This window comes from Mustela nivalis, assembly GCF_964662115.1.
Source record: "Mustela nivalis genome assembly, chromosome: 5".
In the NCBI taxonomy this organism is placed as follows: Eukaryota; Metazoa; Chordata; class Mammalia; order Carnivora; family Mustelidae; genus Mustela; species Mustela nivalis.
This window is the reverse complement of record NC_139024.1, coordinates 100,335,739-100,361,610: the sequence shown is the minus strand read 5'-3', so window position 1 is coordinate 100,361,610 and position 25,872 is coordinate 100,335,739. Positions and strand designations below refer to the sequence as shown.

The 25,872-nt window shown below is 37.6% G+C and overlaps 1 protein-coding gene across 2 annotated transcripts in view; it reads left to right on the top strand.

Annotated features, from left to right (window-relative positions):
* Nucleotides 1-25,572, top strand: part of HMGCLL1 (3-hydroxy-3-methylglutaryl-CoA lyase like 1) — a 193,936-nt gene extending 168,364 nt beyond the window's left edge. For both annotated transcript variants that reach the window (XM_082731243.1, XM_082731244.1), the window contains exons 8-9: nucleotides 20,814-20,939; nucleotides 24,161-25,572. In XM_082731243.1, the coding sequence (XP_082587369.1) occupies nucleotides 20,814-20,939; nucleotides 24,161-24,262 (228 nt within the window). In that variant the 3' untranslated portion in view covers nucleotides 24,263-25,572. The remainder of the gene's footprint in view (nucleotides 1-20,813; nucleotides 20,940-24,160) is intronic.
* The last annotated feature ends 300 nt before the right edge of the window (nucleotides 25,573-25,872 follow it).

The window sequence follows — 25,872 nt, the reverse complement described above, 5'->3', positions numbered from 1 at the left end:
TATGTTTTGCACTACTTCTGAAAAGCCTATTGGCTGAAATATACAGTCCCAATATGAGATCTGAGCATCTAAGCCATGCCTATAGCAAAGGAAGTCTGTATAATTGGTTTGGTCTTAGGTGGTATTCAAAATAATCCTTAGCCCATTTTATAGGAGCTTATCCAAGTACAGCTAAAGATGACTGGCATTTTCAGTGATCATTTGCACCATCTACTTTAGATTTTTTTTTTTAATATTTTATTTATTCACTTGACAGAGATTGCAAGTAGGCAGAGAGGCAGGCAGGAGGGGTGGGGAAGCAGGCTCCCCACTAAGCAGAGAGCCCAATGCTGGGCTTGATCCCAGAACTCTGGGATCATGATCTGAGCCTAAGGCAGAGGTTTTAACCCACTGAGCCACCCAGGTGCCCCTCCTTTAGATTTTTTAAAGAATTTTTAAGGTTCTATTGGCACAGTGTTATGGATTACATTTTTGAAACATAAATCTCTAGATGAAATTAAAATCATATAGTTGTAAATCCAGATACAGAAGTTGAAGGTAGATATGTGTGGGAGAGAGGAGAGCTCTAGTAGTCATGGAGCCTAGGCAAGAGGGAGAGGAGAGGAGGAGAAAGCTATGTTGCAGTATAAGTGAGGAAGAGAAAAAGAAACCCAGAAATTTACCAGGGGAGTATCCATGATTAGCACAGGAAGAATGGAAATAATTTTGGATATGGTTGCAACAGATAAAAGTGAAAATTTTGAGGACAACGTGACAAGGTCCCAAGACAGCAGATTGCCTCTTTTGAGAAAAAAATTTAACTCATGTTTTAGAAAAAAAAGCATAGAGAAGCATAACAGCCATTCTTATTCCATCTGTTTGAAAATTTCTAAGGTAAGTTTTCCTATAGTCTAATTTGTTGACTAATTTCAACAGAGGTTTCCATCAGTTATGCTCCAAAGGCCCCGTAATAATGCATATATTGCATGTCTGATAGGAGCAATGTTTGTCTTGATTTGTTGTATTTGTCATTCATATGGATTACAATGAATCACACAAACCTTCTGCCCAGTTAGTAAATAGCCATTTACATTCTTACTAATTTTGCTACTATTTAACCTTCCTCTCTCAAGTTATAAGTAGGATGGTTTCATTATTGGTGTGTTTTAGGGTAGTTTTGCCCAGCTATGTGTTTTGCAGAGGCCAGTCTGGCATTGACTATCTTGAGTACTTCTTCAATTTATTTAAGTCCAGAGTCTGATCAAGTACATATACATTTAAAATACAAAGTATTGTTTTGTAGAACATTGGTCTAATTTTATGGTAGTATTTTTTGAAGTTCTGATAAAATGATAGTTACCTTCTCTTATTCAAAGGATGGTTTTAGTTTTAAATGAAGTACCAAAATACATTGGTTTTCTTTAAGTGAATTTACTAGTCAAAGTAACACAAAGGAAGAAATTGTATTCTTGTTCTTACCATGTGCCAAGTATTCTAACCAACAGTGTACTTCAAATGTGGCAAATATTTGACTATTTGATTTTAGTCCACTTCCTACCCTACATCCCCAACCTTTGATTACCAGATGTTGACACACTAGCTAGCTAAACCTTTTCAAAAGCAGTACTATTTGGTAGATATAGTATTATTTGGAGAATGACAGTATGATTTGTGCTTTTTATTTTTGAAACTTTTAAAATACTGTACATGTGTCACTCACAGTTGGAGATTTTGGAAAACCAAGGAATGTGTTCCACATGTTTCCTTTTTTGACTCTCCAAAAAACAATTTACTCTCAAAAAAAAAAAAAATCTTTACTACCTTAAAGAATGTCTGGATGACTAAAAAATACAATGGGTCATTATTCTTTAAGATGTTTATATTGCTTGCCGACAAAGCACCACAGAATAATTTTACAAATTAGATTTGTGGGTTTTGTTTTTTTTTTTTCTCTTTCTTTTTCTCCATATTCAGGGCACAGAGTTAAATGATTTTGGTTCCAAGTTCTGTAGCAGCACCCTAAGGGCAAAAGTCTTAATAAAACACATTAAGTTGTTTCTCATGAAAAGAGATTACATCTTACATTTTATGTCTCATAGAAATTTCCTACTTAATGTTACTTGGTCACATAAATGTTTAAATGTTGCTAGTGTTTTACTAATACAAAAATGGTAACATTAAAACTTACCTTCATCTTAAATTTCAGAAATGTCTAGATTAAAAAATAACCAACAATGTGCAGAAACATGGGCTACACTGCTTACTCGTAACAATGGAACATTTTTCCTCCCTTGGGTAAAAGTGATAAGTGGATTCAATACATTTCTTTTAGAAAAGTGTTTTACCCATAGATCAGATCAATATATTCACTTTTGAATGTGTGTCTTTTTTGTGCTTATATGACCTATAAAACATTTGGAACTGTGAGTTAGGAAAAGAATTACATGTATATTGAGAAGCAGAATGATTTATAGTACATTCAGTACGCTATTCTCTTAATGTTAAATATGCCATTTTAACTCTTATGTATCTTATCACTAGAATAATATATTAAAAGCACAAAATATGTTCGCCGACTCACCCAACACTTACAGACTGCCTGTCTACCATGCACAAACCTGTGTTATGAATGTCTGACGTTCAGCAGGTATGAGCACCCTGAATGACATTTTATTGAAACTTTATAGGGAGGTCATAAACATCCCTCATTTCCTTTATAGTTAGGGGAGTAACCGTGAACTCTGTCCTTCCTCTTTTTTTAAAGACTTTTTGTCTGTACTCTACGAGTAGGACTTCAAAGGGGACTATTTCAACAACTCACTTTTCAAATATGGAAAGTGAGACCCAAAGAAGTAAGGTGACCTTTCCCAACTCAAATACCAGTTATTGAAGAACTAAAAGCAAAACCAAAGTCCATGTCTATTGTGTTCCCCCAAACCTTGCCTGGTGTGAAATGATGTTTATCAGTATGTGGTTGGTGAAGGGGACAAAAACTTGAGTAAAATTAAACTTGAGTGCTTCTCTGACTCTTAATTGTCATTTGTTTCTGATAAAGTGAAAGTGAGTTATTTGTGTACATAAATCATTCACCTTTGAATTAGATACCAACTTGACAGAGATATGTTTGGTTTTACATATATTGCAATAAGTAACTAGCACATTTTGCATAGATAACTGTACAATGCTATGCTTCGTTTTGTATAAAGTTTTGGATTTCTCTTATCCTTTGTGAGATATGATGCCTGGAAGAGTGCCACCTCTGTAAAATTTCAAATACAGCTCTACTTTAGAGAAGCATGCACACATTTGTTACATGGCTTACAAACTTTGATATAAATTCCTTCTGGACATGTGAGATGATGTGAGTAATTGATACAAGATTAGACACGGGCCTGAAACACTGAGCCAGAACAGACATATTTCTATGAAGAACTGCAGCAGTACCTACAGATGTCTTTTGGACATAAATGTAAAGAAGATTCTAAGAGTTCTAAATTAAACATGAATTATGTGAGATGGCTGAAATATATACACACACATACCCACCAAAAGCAACATATAGATATCTCCTTCTATACTTATATATAGCTATCTTAACCATAGTCAATAATGTAGCATTTAACTGAAAGTTAAAAAGTATTTGTGTGTACATACCATAATCCTCTATTTAAAAACCCATCCTACTAAGCATCTAGATTTATAATATTGCATGTAATCTTTGTTTTTGTCCCCATAGTGAGTTGTACATAGAAACCACCTAATAAATATGCTTTAATAAATAGTAAATGAATAATATTTCAGATACATCTACAAAATTTCTCTACATAGTGGGACGAATCGAGCTCATGTTAATGTCAAAAAACAGGAAACTGTTATTAACAAGTTTAGTCATTGGTGTTGTTTTTAGTTCTTTTTAAAGTATTCCTAAGTCCAAGTGCCGCACTCTGTAAAATCATCCTACTCCACAAAGCCAGATTCAGACATCATTTCCTCCGTGCAACGTGCTCTGATGAACTGGGCCTGAAATAACTTCATTCCTCCTTGAACTCTTATAATATTTTCATAATTGACCTGAATTAGTATTTCTCACAGTCTTCTTTCTATATATTCACATAGACATTGTAGCTTTTCCACTAGATCATAAGTTTTTCTATCAAGGACTGTCCCTTGAATATACTGGTATCCAAAAACTTTGCAACATTGGTTGATTGATTCTTTAGCTTTTATAAAGCTGAATATGTTCATAAGAGCTATCATTTCATACTAATCCAACAAAAGAGGAGGTCTCCCTGTGAAATCAGAACTTGTTCAACTAATAGACATTTATGAAATTCTTATTACATTGTCTAGTAAGAAACTAAATCTCCCATAGTCAATTACAGAAGACTTTTGTTCAAGTAAACATGTTTTATTTGACAGGAAAGCATTAACATGACTTTGGTTAATTTGTTAATAGCCTCATGAGCTTTGGCCTGTAACATAGTCCCTTGCCTACTGTGGTTTCCTCATCCAAAACATTGTGGCCTATCAAACAGGAAAGTGCCCCACGATGTTTTTCATTCTGTTCCTGCCATCGAATAAAATGCTGTTTGAGACTCCTATTTGCCACACTAATGATACTGACCTTATCAAAATATACTTTCCACAAGATCTGTCCCTGCCACACATCTGGTATTATTTTCTAACACTATCTTCCTGTTCCCACTACTGCAGTCATTGTGGTCTCTTTACTGCTCTCAAAACACCAAGTGTCATCCCTTTTCAAGGCATTTGTCCTTTGTTCATTTTGCCTTAACACAGTTATTTCACAGAAGTACTTAAGTTCAGTTTCCTACTTCAGCTGGATCCCAGCTCAAATACTCCTTTGTCAAGCAATGCTCCTTGGAGGAGTGGTATAAATTGGCATCTTTTCCCTGTCACTTGTTTCCTGAATTATTCTTACCTTGTCGTTTAACCACCTTAAATGTTTTTCTCCTCCACTGGAAAGTTGGCTCCATAAGAGCACAAATTTTGTGCATGTTCTTTCCCATGACTTGAAACCTGGCACCAAGAGCATAGGAACTCAACAAATGTTTGTGTACTGGTGGGACCAATAGTTGCCATTATAGAGCATTACGTGATGTTTTAACTTTTCTAAAAACAAAGACAAAGCGAGTTGTGTGAGTGCTAAACACTAATCTTTTTATGGTACTGAAATTTAAATGGAATATACTGAGTGACTTCTACCAAAGGAATTTGGTGAACAGTCCTTGTTTGATTTGTGAAAATAACACCTTCCTTCTTCTAAGAAACTGCTCCCCACAAGTCAAACCATGTAGTTCTTATGAAGGCATACAAATGGTAGCACTTTCCCTTTGTGCACGTGCGTGTGTGCGCGCATACACACACACACACACAACATATACCCAACACTCCTCCTAAGTGGATGATATGGTAGACTCATGGCTCTAGTTCAAGAAACCTTTGGCTTCAATATCCCATCCAGAGATGGACATGTGACTCAAGGTGGCTCAACAAAGATCCCTTCCCCAATAGTTTCCTGGCTGGAGCTCATGAAAAAAGTACTCACTTTTCTTATTTAAAATCCTGTGACCAGGGACACCTGCGTGGCTGAGTGGGTTAAGCCTCTGCCTTCAGTTCAGGTCATGATCCCAGAGTCCTGGGATCAAGCCCTGCATCAGGCTCTCTGTTCATCAGGGAGCCTGCTTCCCTCTCTCTCTCTGCCTGCCTCTCTGCCTACTTGTGATCTCTCCCTCTCTGTCAAATAAATAAATAAAATCTTAAAAAATAAAATAAAATCCTGTGACCTTTGGCAAAACAGACATGAAAAAATAAAGTCAACACAGAAAAGAAATGATGAAGGATGGGTGGTGAAGACAGAGGAAAGGAGAGAAAGGAGGATGGGAAGGTGAAGAGAGAAGGAGGAAGAGAAGGGAAGAGACAGAATGAAAGAGAAAGCTTCCAGTCTTATCCAAGATTAGCTCCAAACTCTTCCCATAATCCACTTAAGTGAGCCACTAGATTTCCTCTCTTTTTTTTCCCTCTTAGTTCAACCCAATTTTCCACAGGACAGAATCTGGTAAAATTAATGAATGATATCTCCAACAGAAGGTTGTAAGATACATGTTGGGGGAAAATCCTGTATCACGACTTATTCTTTAGTGTTTTTTTAATGACTTTCAGTAAATACAAGAAAATAACCTTAAACTGGGATTCAGGGAAGCTATCTCTGCCGGATTCTGAGCTGATGAGATCCTGGTAGATGTCGTTCTGATAAACTAAATTGGTGTAAGTCTAGAATTCAGATCCTTAGAAGAAAAAGGTCTCTATACTCCTAAAAAGGTGTTCCTTTAATATTTTCTCAATTTAGCTTTGGTAGGAACTTGATAGAAGCAAATTCAGACTGACTCCATGAAAGGGATGCTTGGGTCTTTCAAGGTCCAGCTGGAAAACAGGAGCCATGTAAGCAACTGAATCCAGGGAACTCTGCACAGGGGACTAGAGAACCATAAAACTAAACATTAGGCAGCAAAGCAACCCAGAAATTAGCAGTGTCTGGATTAGGGCAAGGAAACAAGGTGCCTAGGGCACATCATTTAGGGAGCACTCATTCTCAGGCGCTGATTGTACTTGCTGTACTCTGAATGTGAGTGCCTCCTTATAGCTTGCCTCTCAGTGCCCGCACTTTTAACTCCTGAGATGAGCAGGAGCAGGAAACCACCTGAAGACCACAAAGAAAAAAGACATTGTTACAGGAATCACCAGGAAGAAGTTGGAACTGTGGTGGGCCTGTCCATGGTCAACATTTAGAGCCACTGAGAAAACAGGCTCTGCTAGAAATAGCACCTGAAACAGAAAGGGGGAATATTCTGGTTTTCCCTCCAACAGAGCCTTCTGATGGCTGAACCAGTTGGAATCTATCTCATTTGGGAGTTGGGACTGCACAAGCAGTCCCCTATGTTAAAAAACAGAAAAGAGACAGACAAGAATGACCTCTCACAACAATCAAACACTTGACCATCACAGGGCTATGCACTTGGGAAATCAGAGATACAGGTGGCAGCTTTCTTGTAGTTGTGAAAGTTGAGGAGTCTTACTTTATTCTTGCATGAACAGGATATTTGGCCTTATCTATCAGCTCCCCCCACCCCGTGGTTAATATTGTTATTTTCCTATATATTTCATAGGTGAGTTTTCTTTTTCTTTGAATGTTATCTAGCCAAGTGAGGGAATAGTACTTGGACTCAGATATAAGAATTCTTATCTGCTTCACTATTTTCACTTTTAACTAAGGGTGGCATTGAATTTTAGGTTCTTGGAAGTATTAAAACAAATTCTAAAATATGTTACATGTCATATGGAAGCTTTTGTAATTCTAGTGGTATTGGGCAACCTTGCCGCAAATACCAAATATGCGTGGGTTTGAGACTTTCAAGAGAATATGCAAGATGCGTGGGTTTGAGACTTTCAAGAGAATATGCAAGAATTCTTTTTTCTATAAGCTATGTTTTATAGGTCTTTTTCTTGGCTATTAGCTCTGGACTCTGAAGTTGTTTGCCATCTAAAAGATTACTGCATGTGGCCTTCTCGAGAAGTTGCTGTGTTTTTACTTAGAATTTACCTGTTGTGTTCAGATGCCAAGGAATGGACCTACCACAGGAATGTGTAACCACAAGTCACAATAGCAGCAGCACTTCATATTTTAATGTTGTCTATGTTTATAATTTTATGACAAAATTAGATGTTACTGAGTAAGCTAAGTAAAACATGCATTTATAGACAGACTTAGGATTGGATAAAATTCCTACGGGGCATCAAAGACAAGAGCTTCACTCACTGTAGTAGGGATTCTTTCTACAACTTTTAGATTGTCTTAATAGTTTCAGTGACAGAGAGATCATTATTTTGAGATCTAATCACTTAAGTTTAGGCAGCATTGAATGGCTACAGAGTTATCTCTCATAATCAAGCAAAATCGACCTCTGTCAATTTTCCTCTGGAATCATATGGAGTATGTCTACTTTCTTGACCACATAATGACCTTGAACTCTGTTAACTGCAACTATTATCTACCTCTGAATCTTATCAAAGATCAATACCCACAATTGCCTCAACCATTGATTATATCATATTTTCCAAATATGTTAGTTTGCTCCAAGGCTGCTTCACCTCCTATATATGTAAATGTAATTATACTTACTTTTGTTTTCCTACTTTCTTTGAGTTAACTGGCTTCAACTGGAGGAAAATCTATTTTGATTTCATGTGTACTCAGCTTTCCCACTTTTCAAGCTATGCTTACTACTTAGAAAAATTAACACATTATCATAAATACCTTGTGAGATATTCTGACCTATTGTGTATTTAGAGTAAGCAAGGTTTCTGGTGAGTCATTTATAAATCAGATTGGGCATACCAGGGTGGCTCACTCAGTTAAGCAACACACTCTTAATTTTGGCTTAGGTCATGATCTCAGGGTTGTGAGATCAAGTCCTGTGCTGGGCTCTACAATCATTGTTTAAGATTCTCTTTCTCCCTTCCCCTCTCCTCTACCTCTCTTGAAGCAGAAAGACAGAAAGAAAGAAGAAAGAAGGAAAGAAAGAAAGAAAAAAGGAAAGAAAGAAAGAAAAAAAAGGAAAGAAAGGGAGGAAGGAAGGAAGGAAGAAAGGGAAAGAGAAATAAAGGAAGAAAGAAAAATCAAACTGAACTTGAACTATTTGAAATGAACAATAAGGTCGGAGTGGTAATATTCTTGTAGTGATGTAATACTGTGAAATGCTTAAAACTTTCTATGTAAATGACAATGTTCAGTTTAATGCCCTAAATATTTCCTAATTAATGGCTGAATAATATGTTAATCAGCTTAGCCATTTCCATTTAAAATTCTGTGTCTCAATTTTCCCCTGCCCCCTCTTTGCCGCTTGTTCTTATGCTCATGCTTAGTGTGAAGGAGGTTTGAGTATCCATCTACCATTAGCCAGGGGTTACCTAGTCTGATGGCCAGGTTTAAGTGTCCTGTTGTCTTTGAGGCTGCCTTGGGTCCCACTTGCCAGGCTCCTTATTTTACCTTTGCTACCGTGGTATCTCAGCCAACTGGATGGGAGTTTTGAGTCCTGTACATTCTCCATTATACACATTTGGAATCAGGACCAGCCCCCTGTATTCTAGGGCTCCCCTAAACCTATCTGGAATTTTTATCACCCATTCCCCCAACCACACCCTTGGTACTCAGCAGAGAGGAGAAGTCTTCAACTCAGGGACCTAGGAAACACATTGTTATATCTTTATAAATTATATCACTACCCCGTGGAGGCCAGTTCTTTGGGTTATAAGAATGCTTAACCATGAATTTGAACATTACCAAAGCTATGGATCACCCCAGATGTCAATGAGAAGAAGTAGGTATGCAATGTAAGATTAAGAATTAAAGCTAGTTTTGAATAAGCAGGGATGCTTTAAGAAACAACATGTTAAATATTCCAATTTTTTTTTGTTGTTTATCTGTAATGGTTTCCAAGAAAGCAACTTCTACCTTCCACTAGAGTTGATCCTACGTCCCATTCCAGTTAATGGATCATCTTAGTTATTAAGCTAGAAATCTCTGTTTTTGTCGATGACACCTCTTTCTTCCATTATTACTCATTCATTTAGACACAATTTTACCTCATAAATGTCAAATTTGTTCCTTAACAAAAATCTTTTCCCCCTTCTGCTTCACTTTAAATACTCATCACCAGTGACTTCATGCATTGCACCAATTTTCTAACAAGTACTTCTACTTACAGATTTCTCAACCTTCTATCCATCTCAATTATTGCTCCCCTGTTAAAAAAATTTGAGTAAAGCAAATGCTGATGATGTCATGATTTTTCATGAACTGTAAGTAACTCTTTATTTCTTAGGGAATAAAGTTCATCCCCCAGAGACAAGCTTTAAGGGCCTATCATGATCTGGAGCTGTACTCCTTCCACACCTCAACAGCCCCTACAATACAAGTCACATTAAAATAGTTTCAGTCCATCCTTGGCCTGTTCATCATATGTGCCTTTTCTCAAGCTGTTCCCTCTCTGTAGAATATCTTTTCCCTTACCATCCCCCACTTGTCAACATCCTTCAAGGTCCAAAGCAGAGCCAAACTATTCATCAACCTTTTCACCCTGCCCCTCCCTCCTTGCTCTACTACAAAATATAGAAATGGTCTCACTGGTGTTTCTGAATAGCTCTGTTTGTAATTTTCATAATAGCTACCACACTCTACTTTGCATTATCGTTCTCTGTACTTATGAATCTCTTCCCTGCCAGGTCATTAACTTAATGATGTGTTAGTTACTACTCTTTGTTTCCAAGTAACAGTAGCCAACTCAAGCTACCTTAAGCAAAAAGGAGACTTTGTTATGAGGATACAGGGATGTCCCATGGAAACCTCTTAGAGAAGTATACACACAAGTCAAGAGCAGAGATTTGGATTTTCCACCTGATCCTGCATCTCACCTTACATCACTTACCAAATATGTAACACCACGCGTCATCATACTAAATGTTCTGTGGCTCGGTTTTCTCATTTAGAAAATGAGGATGATAATAGTGCCTACTTCCAGGTTTTATTGTGTGGTTTAAGGCACTTGGCATAGCTCTAATTAAATGTTACTTCAAAAACAAAGGGAGGAAATGAAGCTGGACCTTAGAAAGATTAAAAGTCGTCTGGAATTCAGGTGACATTTCTAATTCAGTGATGCTTCCTTTTCCCTCTCACTGCAGACTCAATTTCTCTACTTCCCATTGCTTGTGGAAAAAGTTGCTTGTCCATACCTCATATGCTGTACATCTCACTTTTTAGAAAGGTGGATTCTGTCTTTGTTTCTGTTCTAAATTTTGGCCAAGAAGACTGTGATTAGCCCAACTTAGGCCCATCAATTGCACTGAGGATTAATGAGAAATCACTGAACAAACAGGTTCCAAGAACCCATCTTTATAAGAAGGCAGTACTAAGAGAAGGAGGTTGAGGGAGAAAATAAAAGAAGGTACTGAACCACTGAACTGTTTTATTTTAGTATCCTCCTTATGCAGTTCTGTATTTCCAGTTGAATTGTATCAAGTTCCTTTATTACCATGTATTGTTATACTTGCCCACAGGCCTTGCTTTTGCATTCATTGTTCTTTTAGGTATGTTATTTGTTCAATTCTTTCAGAAATATTTGTGTGATAACTCATCATGTTCTGAGTGCTACGCCATATGTGGATCCTAGAACAGAGTGAGATAGAGGAACTCTCTTGCCCTCATGTAGTTTGTATATGTTACCTGCTATTTTTGACTCCCGGCCTCCTACCAAAATTTGGTCCTCCCACTAACCCAAGCCCTCCTTGGTTTGTAATAACACTGTAACACCTAATTCTTTTTTTTTTTTTTTAAGATTTTATTTATTTATTTGACAGAGAGAAATTACAAGTACACTGAGAGGCAGGCAGAGAGAGAGAGAGAGAGAAGGAAGCAGGCTCCCTGCTGAGCAGAGAGCCCAACGTGGGACTCGATCCCAGGACCCTGAGATCATGACCTGAGCAGAAGGCAGCGGCTTAACCCACTGAGCCACCCAGGCGCCCCTGTAACACCTAATTCTTATTAGGCAGCACTGCGCTCTCATTCTGTAACTTTTCACTTAATATTTACTTGCATATTTACACTATTGCATAGACCTCCCACTAACATTAATTTGTAATTGAAGTTATTTACCTCCTACCAGTGAAATTCCAAAAACATGAAGGTCGACGTTCTAGATCCATCTATAGAATAATGGCTTCTGTGACTTTTAGTAGCCCCACTAGGAACTCGGGGGCTTAGTTCCCTTTAAATCAATTAATCAGTCATAAGGAAAATTGACTAAATTATCTAGCTGTAGAAATGTGGGACTTATAGATTCTTATTAAAATGTCATTTACACATGTATAGGTACAATTTTTTAATTATTTACATGGTGTTATTTATTGTTCTGTTCCCATTCCTTCCTCCTCCTCTGTGCACACATCTAAGAGTGTGGTAAGTGGAAGGTAGGGCTGTTCCAAGAGAAGCTAGTGTCAGGGATCTAGAAATGATATAATTTCTGAACTTCCAGCAGATTAGCTCAATTACTGTGTTTCTGAGAGTATTGATCATTTATTGCCCTAAAGAGTTCATGGTCTGTGTTCCTTTAATATATCTTCATACCTCATCCATCCTCTCCTCTCAACCTACTTCAAAGGATAGTTTTCTCCACTAATTTCTAGCTCAACCCAGGTTTCTGCCCTAATCCCAAACCCATCCACATTCTCCAAGGTTGTTTTCTCTGTGAATTTTCTCTTCTGTGTACGGTATCATTCTTTACTTCCATTTACTTACCTCTATCCCTTAAAGCCTCCCAGTTACAGGTCTCAAATATCCTCCTTATGTCTCCATTCTTATACACCCAACTGTGCCCTGGTTTTCTTCTTTATCACCATGTGTCTTCTGATCCTGTACTTGACACATACTTGTTAGAGCCAACATTTGCTGAGTGTTATGTGCCAACCTATGTGATAAGCACTTTCATGGAAGATTCCACTGAGTCTTCAACAAGCCCACGATTCAGTACTGTTATATTCATCTTACAGTTGGTGGGACAGAGAAATAACATCAACATCACACAACAAGTGGCAGAACAGGTCCAAATACAAGTGTCCTGAAACTGATTTTTTAAGCATTAGGTTGTATGTCCTCGGTTTGTTTTTCAATTAATTGCCAGCTCTTCCTGTCTGATCTCTGCTGAAACCATCCAACTAAAAATTTGTCAACTTTATAAATACAGCAGACTTTTCTCAGCTACTTTCCTTAAGTGGGAGAAGTATTCATCACTGTGGTATAAGTATTTAGAGAAATCTTGCGGCACCTGGGTGGCTCAGTTGGTTAAGTGTCTGACTCTTGATCTTGGCTCAGGTCATGATCTCAGGGTCATGAGATCTAGCCCCATGTCAGACTCTATACTGAGCATGGAGCCAGCTTGAGATTTTCTCTTACCTTCCTCTTTCTCTCTCTCTCTCTCTCAAAAAAAAAAAAAAAAAAAGAAAAGAAAAGAAAAGAAAAGAAAGTTTTCCTACTCTGGCTTGTGACATTGTACCTCCTGAACTCCTTGTCTCTTTCACTAACTCACCTTCTTTCCTCTACCTCCAAAAGGTGATTGTTAACTAAATACTAGAATTCGAATCTCTGATATTCTTATTCCTGTCAAGTTTCTTCAGAGAAAAAGTGGAATAAATCAAGATAACTTTTTAAATCTTAATTGCTCTAAAAGGCAACTGCCTAAAGCAAAAAGAAGAGCAACACTTCATGGGCATGTAAATGTATTATGGGTATATAAAAGTAAAGGTAGGGAAACTATAGCACAAAGAGCAGTTGGATGGAATTGAGAATATATTGTTGTAAAGTCTTTCCATACATGTGGAATGGATACATGAAGGTAGACCTATTTAAGTTTATGTTTTAAACCATAAAGTAACTACTGAACAATGTAAAGAGGGAGAAGTATTAAGTCAGTAGAAGAGAGAAAATGGAAGAATTAAAAAAAAATACTCAACAAAAGATAGAAAAGAGGACAAAAAAAGAATAGAAAATAGCTGGAAAAGGTGAATTTTAATCTGTCTCATCAATTGGTGTATTAGTTCTAATTGATTGATAAAACTGCACACCCCAAAATGAATAACAGCTCAAACACATGTTTAGTGAGGGGCAAGCATCCATGTTTTTGTCAGTGGGTATCTCTCCTCCACGTAATTCATGGGCCCAGGCTCCTCCCATTTTTTGGCTTACCATTCTCTAAGGTCTTGTCATCTGCATTTGACTATTGACAAAATTTCTGAGAAGAAATAATTTTAAAATGGCTTGTATCTCTCTGCTTATGCATCATTGGCTAGTTTACAGTCATGTAACCACATGTAAGTTAAAGGACAATTTGATTATGCCACCTAGCTAAATCCCAGAAGAAGAGGAAACAATTTTTTTTTTTTTTTCTGAAGAGCCAGCACTATCTGCCGTAGATCAACAGGTAAATCAGAAGGCTATTTTCAAACTTTATTATGCATAAAAGTCATCTTGGAGTAGGAAATAATGCAAGTACTTTGACTTTATGAGAAAAAAAAAATCAGTTTTGGGGATAGACAACAGAAATCTGCCTTTTTTTTTAAGATTTTATTTTTATTTGTCAGAGAGAGAGAGAGAGAGAGAGTGAGCACAGGCAGACAGAGTGATAGGCAGAGACAGAGGGAGAAGCAGGCTGCCTGCCGAGCAAGGACCCCGATGTGGGACTCGATCCCAGGACGCTGGGATCATGACATGAGGCAAAGGCAGCTGCTTAACCAACTGAGCCACCCAGGTGCCCCAGACATCTGCGTTTTTAAACTAGGACTGAAGTAACTCTGATACTCGGGCGGTCCCATTTTGAGCAATATGGTGCAACGCAAGATGGCACCACTGCGCACTGGACCAGGATGTACTGACACCCTCGAGAACCAGTTCTTCCCTAGAAGAACCAGAGTTTCTTCCCACTCAGCTATGTTCTGGGGAGTAGCAGCTTCGGCAGAATTTAGAAAGTGTTAGAAATGTAGAAATGCAGAAGCTCAGGTCCCACCTCAGACATCATAAATGCTTCTTCTTTTGTTCGGGTTTCTTGTAGGTTTTACATATAAGTGAAATCATATGGTTTTGTCTTTCTCTGTCCCATTTACTTCACTTCATGTAATACCCTCTAGTCAGACATTGTAAGTGGAATCTTATGCTCAGTCACGTTTGAGGGAGGCTGGCTTAATTATTTTGTGCCAGTAGGTTAGAGGGAATAGGTGGTTACTGAAGAAGTGCAGTTTAGGAGTAAAAGCCTCTCAAGAACAGGCAGAAGTAGAGGATTCCTAGAGGAACCCTCTCTAGAATTTGGACTGAAACCAGGAAACAAGAAAGGCCGGTATGGTTCTGGGATATTGTTTTGGCAGAAGACGGGGATGATGAGGAAACAAGAGTACACCTGACATGTGTGGTATGTATTTATTAGGATAAAAAAAATTCTTAGAAACAAACAATGCCAAGCATGGTTGGCATCCTCTCGTATCTTCCAGTTTCTTAAGATTTTATTTGACAGAGAGAGAAAAAGGGAGCACAGAGGGAGAGGGAGAATCAAGTTTCCTGCTGAGCAGGTACACTGCTGTGGGGCTCCATCTCAGGAGCATAATGTATAATTCTATACAATTCCAAACTCATTAAAAATATTTAATGATTTCATAGTAGTCTATCTTATATAATCTGTTAACTATTTCCCTATTATTGGACATTAACTTATGGCCTTTTTTCTCCAATTATAAATCATGCTACAAAGACTATCTGTCCTTGAACAATAACCTATAATTAAAGTTTCTGGCTATTTTCTTGAGATAGCTTCCTAGGAAAAAATCCTTTGGACAATCAGCATTACTTTCTCAAAAGCCTCTTATCAGTACATTGTGTAGAGACTTTTCAGAAAGTTGAAAACAGAATCTTAAGAAAAGGGAAGCCTTTTGATTGGTCAATGTTCTCTTCCTAATTCATACCTTGCCTCCTGGTGTTATTATATGGATTAAATGAAACAATGCACGGGAAGTGTTTAGTCAGGTGCCTGGCAGACAGTCAATGTTAATGAAATGTTAACAATTAACACTGGACAGTAGAGCCCAGCTATCTGCATTCTTCCTCTGTCTTACACTGTTTGAAGCAGGAGATGGTGCTTATCTTCCTGGAGCCTCAGTCTCCTCATCAGTAAAATGGGCATGGGTTCCTACGCATTTCACCCTAATTCTGCATGGCTTTATCATATGTAAGGCCTAAAGCACAGGATCTGTGACAAAATAAGCATTCAATAAATGTTCATTAATAGTCTATTATTTCCTCTTACTGAAATTAAGAATTCCTTTTTTTTTTTTTAAAGATTTTATTTATTTATTTGACAGACAGAAATCACAAGTAGATGGAGAGGCAGGCAGAGAGAGAGAGGGAAGCAGGCTCCCTGCTGAGCAGAGAGCCCGATGCGGGACTCGATCCCAGGACCCTGAGATCATGACCTGAGCCGAAGGCAGCGGCTTAACCCACTGAGCCACCCAGGCACCCAAGAATTCCTTTTTTAATCTGTTTCCTTACCCCCACGTCTACGTACACAGTCCCATTTCTATCTCCATTTGAAATATACTATATGAGGCAAAGAATATAATCTATCTCATTATGTGTACTAAGGCAGAGAAGAGTGAAACATGTAGGAAAACCTTCTCAAAGAGGAAGGAGGTTACATGACACTGTCCCATTAGCTTAGTTATCCCCCAACAGCAGTATATATGCCTGTCATTATTTACATACCAATTTGGTATATACCTCACTTAATTTAAACCCTGGGCTTAATTCATGTATGCTAACTGTTCATTATCAGAAATTTACATAATATGTTACATCCCTAGTACCCATGAATGCAAATAGTGTTTATTTCACAGGTGGTAGCCTAACTCCATATACAGTAACCGTTTAGAGTGGTGGGCTTAGTGGCAAGAGTGCCCTGTTCCATTAGTGTTATCTGGCCTGATGACTGGAAGACCAGTAGCACCGTATGCCTGGGTAATCGCAATCCTCTGTTGGAGGGTATACTGGCTTAGAAATGGCTGAGGAGACAACTACTAGAAAAAGGAGTATATTTTTAATATTTATCCCATATGAACATTTGACTTGTCTCCCGAGGAACTGAAATCCAAAAATGAGTACCTTACACCATCAGAAAGATCTCCTTTTAAATAAAATCTAAGATTATAGATTCTTTTAAAGAAAATGTTGATCTTAGAGGGGAAAGAAAGTAGATGTCATTTCAAAACTTAACATATCAAAATTTTATGTGTTCCTTAGTATTTTAGTATCCACAATACCTAAAACTTAATATTTCATTAAACATTTTGAAATCATGAAAATATGGGACATTATAAGCTTTGCAAAATGATTTGACTTGACTTCAGGATTTCTCATTTTCTTTGGGAAATAGGTTCTTACCGCACTAAGAAAAAGCCAAGTTGTACTTTTCATTAGCATATCATCATGGTCCAGGCATCTAAGCACTACATAAGATTAATTCTACACAGAGCTCACCTAAGATTGTAGCACAGAACGACAGGCTCGTGGTTTATCTACAATTTACCATTTTCCAGAAAAAGTGGCTATTAGTATTTTATTCATTTTTCTCAGCCCCTAAATCCAAGCGTGTAAATAGAGAGCTCAAGAAGACAGAGCATATGTAACTAAACAAGTTAATCATTTCCTGGTAACTGGATTAGTAGCTTTAATCGTGAGCTTGGAGGAAGGTGGGAGCCAAGGATACCACAACACTTTGAGTTCTGGGTTTGTTTTAGTTTAGGCAGGACTACCAGTTCCCTTAGCTCTGAAGAAAATGGTTTCTCGTTTAATAACAATATGCTACTTCTCAGTGACAAAATATATAATTTTGATTTCTAATGCTAAACTCCCTGAGCTACAGGATTTTGTATGGATTCCAAGTCCCTGGTGCGAAGAATGCACTTCATAAACGTGTTCACGTCAAAGGATGACTAATAAAAAATATATTAAACCACAGTTTTTATTCTATACCATTAGTCAAAGTTTCCTCATTTGGAAAGAAAATAGTTATTTGTATAATATAAAGCTAATTATTTACATGTTTGTCATTTGGAGCAGCTGAACACAGTGGGGTCAAATGCTTGGCTTTAACTCTGATTTTGAAGCGACATTGCCACCTTGTGGTTTTTTGTCTAAAGACGTACTTTCCTTCAAAACAAGCAAGTGCTTTGTTTTTCAATCTATGGTGCAAAAAGCTTGCTCTCCTGCACGCGCGCGTGGGCACACACACACACACACACACACACACACGTGCACACAGACCCATACCCCTCGGAATGTGAAAGCCTGAAAATAGTGGTTTGTGTTTGGAGACACAGAAAAAGGAGTATCTACAAAACATTTTTTAATGAAGACACCCTAGGAAGATCACTTAGTTGCAAAATAATGACGTTAATCAAGAAAATGAGTCTTGGATTCATTTATGTTCATTCTCCTTTCCATATTGTTATTCTACTACAGGTGAAAGTTTATAGAAACTTTTTATGCTTTATATATAATTAGAATTCACTGTGAAAGAATTGGAAAATAAAGACAATTAAAATAAACAAATTAAAATAAAATAAATTAAAATTAAAATTAATTAATTAATTATGTGCTATAAACACAACACCCAGTGATCACCGCTATTAACTGTTTTGGTCTACCATTAAAAAAAAAATTTTTTTTTTAAACCTTGTAGGCCTTGATGTAGGTATCTTAAGTCTCAAAGGGAAATATAAAAGAATGGTTCAAGAAACACAGTCCCTTTGGTAGGACAAAGAGACACAGGAACCAACTAAAAGAACTGCTAAAAACCAACCTGATCCCCCAAATATATAAAGTAATATTAGATTCTAAACCAAACTAAAAAAAAATACCTTGAGTCCCTACCGATAAAAAATAATGTTTGAATAAACAGAGGAGAATATACATGTCCAAGCGGGACATTCCAAGTGATCTCTGCAGAAATCTCCACCTCTAACTGTAAGCACACAGTCACTTTTCTCCAGAGAGTACAGTATGGAAAGAGGGGAGTAGAGGCTTCCTTACTTCAGTACCCTGACAAACACTACCTCAGCCAGGTGATCAGGGTGCTTATCAGTCCTAAATCTTGTTGACAGCATGTGCACCCTTGATATGATTGATGTATTGAGAACAGCATTTCACCTCTGTGGCTTGCCTTGAAGTATTTCAGAATTCTAGTCTAGCCATTAGAAAAATATCAGAGTGGGTAGGAGAAGAATCAATGAAACAAGATGGGATTGGGAGGGAGACAAACCATAAGTGACTCTTAATCTCACAAAACAAACTGAGGGTTGCTGGGGGGAGGGGGTTTGGGAGAAGGGGGTGGGATTATGGACATTGGGGAGGGTATATGCTTTGGTGAGTGCTGTGAAGTGTGTAAACCTGGTGATTCACAGACCTGTACCCCTGGGGATAAAAATATATGTTTATAAAAAATAAAAAGTTAAAAAAAAAATAGAAAAATATCAGACAAACCCAAACTGAAGGACAGGCAAGAACATGAAGTTCAAAATAAGGAAATTGGAATCACGTATGGACTATAATACCATTCTGATATTGGTCCCTCAGCTGGGACAGGTTCATCATAATCATGCAAGATAATGTAACAATATGGGAAGCTAGGTGCATTGTATATGGGGATGCTCTGTTCTCCAACGATTTCCTGAAGATCTGAAGCTCTTCTATAATAAAAAGTTCATCAAAAAGAAAAACAAGGGGCTCCTGGGTGGCTCAGGAGCCACCTCTGCCTTTGGCTCAGGTCATGATCTCAGAGTCCTGGAATCGAGTCCCACATCGGGCTCTCTGCTCAGCAGGAAGACTGCTTCCTGCCACCACCCCCGGCCCCCACCTCTCTGACTGCTTGTGATCTCTCAATTTGTCAAATAAATAATAAAATCTTTAAAAATATATATTAAAAAGAAAAAAAGAAAAACAAAAAGAAGTGGGATCCCCAGATTGGCAGTGAGTGCAGCATCTGCAATCTTGTGAAAAACTCAGATTCTCAAGACTGAGCACAGGTCTTGTGAGACTGACTCTGGAGATGTAGCCACCATGTAGGGTTCCGATCCTGTGAATGCAAACAGCTGACCTAACATGCTGCCTAAAATCTTCTCATTTTAACAGAAGTCATGTTACTTTTTTTTCCTTTAATATCCGGGAGCTGAGTGACCAGATTATGCCTCTTGGTAGCTTCTGATCATCCAACTGTCACCCTTTACAGAGATAGGACATCCCTGCCTCTCTTCTCCAGTCTTCTCCAATCCTCTGATTTTCAGGGCTCCTTTCAGGCCCCACTGTAATCATGTCCTCAAGGACATTCGAGCTTATACATATCCTCTACCTCTGATATCCCCACACACATGACCTGTAACAATCTGCATGTTTCCAGAAGCCATAAATCCCAGTGTAAATTTCCAGGAGACAGAGGTGACCTTGGGCCAATTTGGTGATCCTGCTGTACTTGAGTTTCTTCATCTGTGATTTGGGATGATAGAAGGAGATCTACCTCATTGGTCTTTTTGTGAAGATTAGGAGTTACTACTCACAAGATGTTAGGAATAATCCCCTCCCTTAATGAGGACTCAGTAAGTGTGAGATGGTGCTGGTAGCTATCTGCTTCTCCCAAAGCAGCAGGGTTGGGTATGCAAAATAATGGCTCAGTAAAGAACAAGTGAATTGAAAGGATGAATTAAGCCCTCAAAAATCCTATTTCAAACACAGCGACCCTACCACTACCACCAGTCGTCCAAGGCACCTTGACTTTGAGTTAGAGTGTTGGAAGTGTTTTGTGCTTACATAACAGTATTAGGGTCCAATTGGAGAATTGGTTGGAGAATCTATACAACCTGGGAATGAATTCGTCTTACTTCAAGCTTCACCCCCTACAGTTGTGTGGTTATCAACGAATAACACCACTTCAATTTTGATCTAAGATTATTCTACTTCCTGAGATCCCTTGAGTTTCTGTTAGCTTAAAAGACAAGATTAGGTAAAAAAGAAATGAGCACCCTGGGGACTTTTCTAGCAGCAGGTGAGTAAGCGAGTATGTTTGGATAACGGGTTTAGATTTTGCTTATTTGCTCTTTGGAACAGATTAAATAGAAATTCAACAATTTATGTGCCTTGAATAGACAAGCCCTGAGTGTTCTGGTTTGTTTTCCAGATGGGGATTAATGTGGTGGACTCAGCAGTATCCGGATTAGGTGGCTGCCCTTATGCAAAGGGTGCTTCTGGGAACGTAGCCACTGAGGATTTGATATATATGCTTAATGGCTTGGGGCTCAACACGGTAAGTCACTTAACATATTTTAATATTCATGTATGCCTTTCAGATACAAGTGGGAATGTGTCTCAGATTTGGGAAGCAATTTTGAGGTCAAAGTTTTACTACCCTTTTGCTGTTTGCTAAAATGCACAGTGGGAAAATACAGTAAAAATTCTTTAGGGGGCTTTATAAAGTAACTTATTGCTGTAGCTCCATCATCAATAATGCTACCATTTCACATTTTTATAGTGCTTCATGACCTCCAAAGTACTTTTTTATGTATCATCTGATTTGATTTCACAAACTGAGTGAGAGCCTGTGTCTCTGCCTTTAGGATTGTTGTTTTGGCGCTTTGGTTTGGGATGGATGTTTTCCTAGGAGGAAACAGAGATCTTGATTTTCTTGCAGTGACAACTAGGGCTTCTCTAAAAGAGCCCGGGGCACTATTGGAATGGTCAGAAAAGAGAGTTTAACACTACTTAGCATGGGAGACACTGGGCAGCAAGAACTGTCTCTTAAGTAAAAGTTCCTGGAAAGCCACATCCTCTATGGCATCCACATAATTTAGTACTTTGTTTGCCACATGCTTGTTAACATTACTTACTAGTCTTTAAGGCAGATTTGGGGAGGAAGGGAGCAAAAATATAGAAGAAAAAAGTTCACAGATGATTAGAAGTTCAAAATATTTTTCTGAGATGTCAAAGCATCCTCCGGATTACAACATGAAAGCTTCTCTCTCTTCACTATACTTACATGAAAGCTCCTGCAGTACCATTTACCTGTAGTTTCCATTTCCATACCATTTTATTTCTCACTCCTGGCTCTTGTGTCCATCACCACTCAGATGGCCTTACTCCCCACACTCAGTTTCACCTGGAGAGTGAGCTGCTCCCAACCACTGAAGTCTTCTCGTGTCTCCCTGCCTAACCCCCAGGCTCCTGCTGTTGGGTTCCTCACCTTATGACTTCCATGCCAACCTGTGTGCTTCTACCTCTCTGAACCTAACCTGAGGTGATCTCCGGACCTTATTTCTGTGTTTAGCTTTCCCTGCAGCCAGGGAGCAATTACAGCTATGTGCCTTACCTAGAAATGCTCAATAACATTCACTGGGAGATGGGTGTCACTTGGGATAAACATCAAAAACTACTGCCTGGGGGCACCTGGGTGGCTCAGTGGGTTAAGCCTCTGCCTTCAGCTCAGATCATGATCTCAGGGTCCTGGGATCGAGCCCCGAGTGGGGCTCTCTGCTCAGTGCTGAGCCTGCATCCCTCCCTCTCTCTGCCTGCCTCTCTGCCTACTTGTGATCTCTCTCTGTATGTCAAATAAATAACTAAAAATAACTTAAAAAAATAAATAACTTAAAAAAAAAAACACTACTGCCTGTCTTTCCTGGTTAGGAGTAACTATTATTTCATTTACAGTAACTTAATCATTTCTGGTAGAATTGTATGGCCATGACAAAAACTGAGGCAAGTTAGATTATTTCTTGGAGGTTTAGATGAGTGAATTGATCTCAGCTGATGCTTTGATGCATATTATATATCAGGTCCTGTTCTAGAACTTGAGGACTAAAATGCACATAAACCATGGCTTCATTCCTAAGAATTCAAAATTTAAGGAGAGAATGGTTACATGGGGTAGGATCTAAAATTCAACGAGCTACCTAGACTAGCAAGCCAAGATTCTCTGTAGAACATAATGTTACTATGGCTACCATGCCAAGTCACTTACCAAGAGCCACTGATTTGACGTGCAAGATATTTTGGTTGTTTGTTCTTTAATACCCATGCTGTAGCTATGTCGGCACAATTCCCTAATTCTTTCCTGGGTATTCAATTCTCCACCCTGGTGTGTAGAACGTCTGACTATATATATAGGTATATGTTAAGCACTTCTTAGTTGTATATATATATACATATATATAATATATATAACATATAACAAAAACATATCTATATATATAGTTATAGCACTTCTTAGTTGTATATATATGTGTGTGTGTATATATATATATACATAGTTGTATATATGTGTATATATAGGTATAGCACTTCTTAGTTGTATAGATATACATATATATTATATATTATATAACATATATATATATAACATATACAACAAAACATATATATAGGTATATGTTATATAGGTATATGTTAAGCATCTCTATGCTATATAGGTATATGTTAGCACTTCTTAGTTGACATCTTAAATGGATATATATATCCATTTATATATATATATAACATATTTTCTACCTGTAGCTGTTCCCAGGACAGGACAATCTCAAATCAAAGCAAATGTTGAGACCTGAAGAACAACTTTTTATTGTCTCTTTTAAGAAAATGACAGACTTACATAAATATTAAGAACTACTTAATAGTAAGGAAGCCCGAGTCTGTTCAGTTTTAAGTCAACATTGTTTCTATTCCATGGTAAGGCAAGACATAGGAGTTTATGAAATGCTAGCTGAGGGCAAATCTCTGGCTAATCCACCTAATGCTCTACCTCCCCTATAGTGACAGCTGAGGTGCAGAGTGGAGACCTCGATGGGGATCTTTGGTTACACAGGGACCAGGAGATGAGGAGCATGCCCTGAACTTGGCCTTCATACCCAACTGCTTATCTGTCTTTCATGGATTTACCTAAGCTTTTGTTGATCCTGTTTATGCTTTCAAACAGTACAACTTCTCAGACAAACAAGTTCCAGATGTGTACTAATACTGCTCCATTTTATTTGACCTACAACTACTTCCCTCAATATCATACCGGTAGTGTTTCTGAATACCATTAAAATTATACATATACATTGCTCATAGGCTTATCAGGTTGTTTCTTTATATAGTAAAAAGGTTCTTTCTTAAGTGATTATCTATGAACTCCTCCAAACCCTACTAATTTTAATTGCTTGCCACTGGTATTTTGTAGATTGTTTCTAGTTCTGTTATTGTCCTTCCTAGAATTCAGATACTACCCCGAATTATGTGGATTTTTTTCAGGAATGGCTAGCCTATGATTTTATTTAAAAGTCAAATTCAAGATATGCTTTAATAAAGCATAAAAATCTAAAATCTGCAGATTGTGTGACTCATGAAGAAGACGACAAATGTTACTCTCAAATCAACAAGGAGTAACATTTTGTTTAATAATTTCAAATTGTTAATTAACTACTAATAAAATGGAAAGAAATCTGTTTTGTCTTCTTTCTCCCTAATCCACCTGGTATCCCTTCTTTCCCTTAACAGGGTGTGAATCTTTACAAAGTGATGGAAGCTGGGGACTTTATTTGCAAAGCTGTGAATAAAACCACAAACTCTAAAGTAGCACAAGCCTCCTTCAGTACTTGACTTGGATGAACCTGTGACTCAAGGCTGAGAAGATCCATTTCAGCTACAGATACTCATCTGAAAATCATTACTGTCAACTTGTTCTGAAATGTGAAGTAATAGACAAGAGTGGGAAAAATATAATTTTAAAGAATATTACTGGATGGATTACAAAATCGGTGGAAAGCAATACCAATCATTGGTAAATTGCAAGCTGAAGCTATATAATACAATTTGTAGACCTGCTTTTGAACTTGGAGAAAAGTCTACTCTTTTGCTCTTATAGAAATAACTTTTTAATTTAGTAGATGTGAAAATTGACTTCAGATTTCCCTAAGTATCAAATACTGTGTTAATACTTAATCAAGCTGGCTTAGCACAGTATACATATTGTCAGTAGTTTATGAGCTCCTGCATAGTGTGCAAAGTGTGTGGCCTTGATATGCATTATGCCTCTGGATCTTAACTTTCCATTTGCCAAGTCAGTTAAATTATGGACCAAGCGCCAAATCTCCATCTGACCGTACATAACTTTTAGCAATAGAACTTTTATACTTCTAGTATGGTTAACATCTGTTAACTATTTCAATGACTTTATCTTGTTCCAAGAGGCTGTGGTCAATGGCAAGACGCCATATCCTGGAAACATTACGACCTCCCATGTTTGTTATATGTATCCAGTTTACCATATTTTCTCTTTCATCAGTAAAAACCAGGATGGTGTTACTCAACTATTGAAAAATATAAGGTCTGACTTTCATCTCAATGTCTCAGTTGCAGTGCTAAGAATAGATTGATACATATATTATAATCCACTTTGGTAACTTTCAGATCACATCCAAATTGCCAAAGGAAAGGTCACTGTAACCCTGAGAATATTAAGGCAGTTTTTTATTGAAAAACAAACAAAGAACAAAAACGAAAACAACTGTTTTCCATTGATTCAGGTCTACTTTGATTAAATCACATCATTTTTTTGGTTGATGTTATGGTTATTTTTAATGTTGAAATGACTGAGATTTTATTACAATGATGTAATAGACATCATTTCAGAAATAACAAAAATTAATATGTCCAAGTTGAGAAGAGCAGGAAGACTACATTAAGAAAAAAAAAAAAAACATTTCTTTAACCTATGCAAATCACAAGGGGACAGAATTATTAAATGAAGGTCTGAACCATCAGTTCTATTATTTATGTAGACTTCTCCAGTAATACTTAGTGATCTTTTCTTTGAATAAATTTGAATATAACTTTAAATATGAAAGTGAGCATTGTGGACTGTCTATTAAATATTCACAACTATTGAAATAAAAAGAAATTCAAGAAAATATGAGAAGTAATGATTATAACTCAGTTAACTTTAAAGACATTCGTAATAAGAATCACAAGGAAAGCATATTGGTAATTGACAAAAGTACACTAAATTCCCACAGAAGAGGCTAACTCATCAGGTTGTGATGGGTGTTGGAGCAGGAACTTGTTATCCTGAGTACTGAGTAGTCACTGCATTTGGGTTCATGTTGTCAGGGGACAGTGCAGGGAGCAAACAAAATCATCATTTTTTATGGATCAACCTGTTACATCTCCCTGTGAGTCTCTCCACCAAGAACACAGCCCTGTGCACTGGG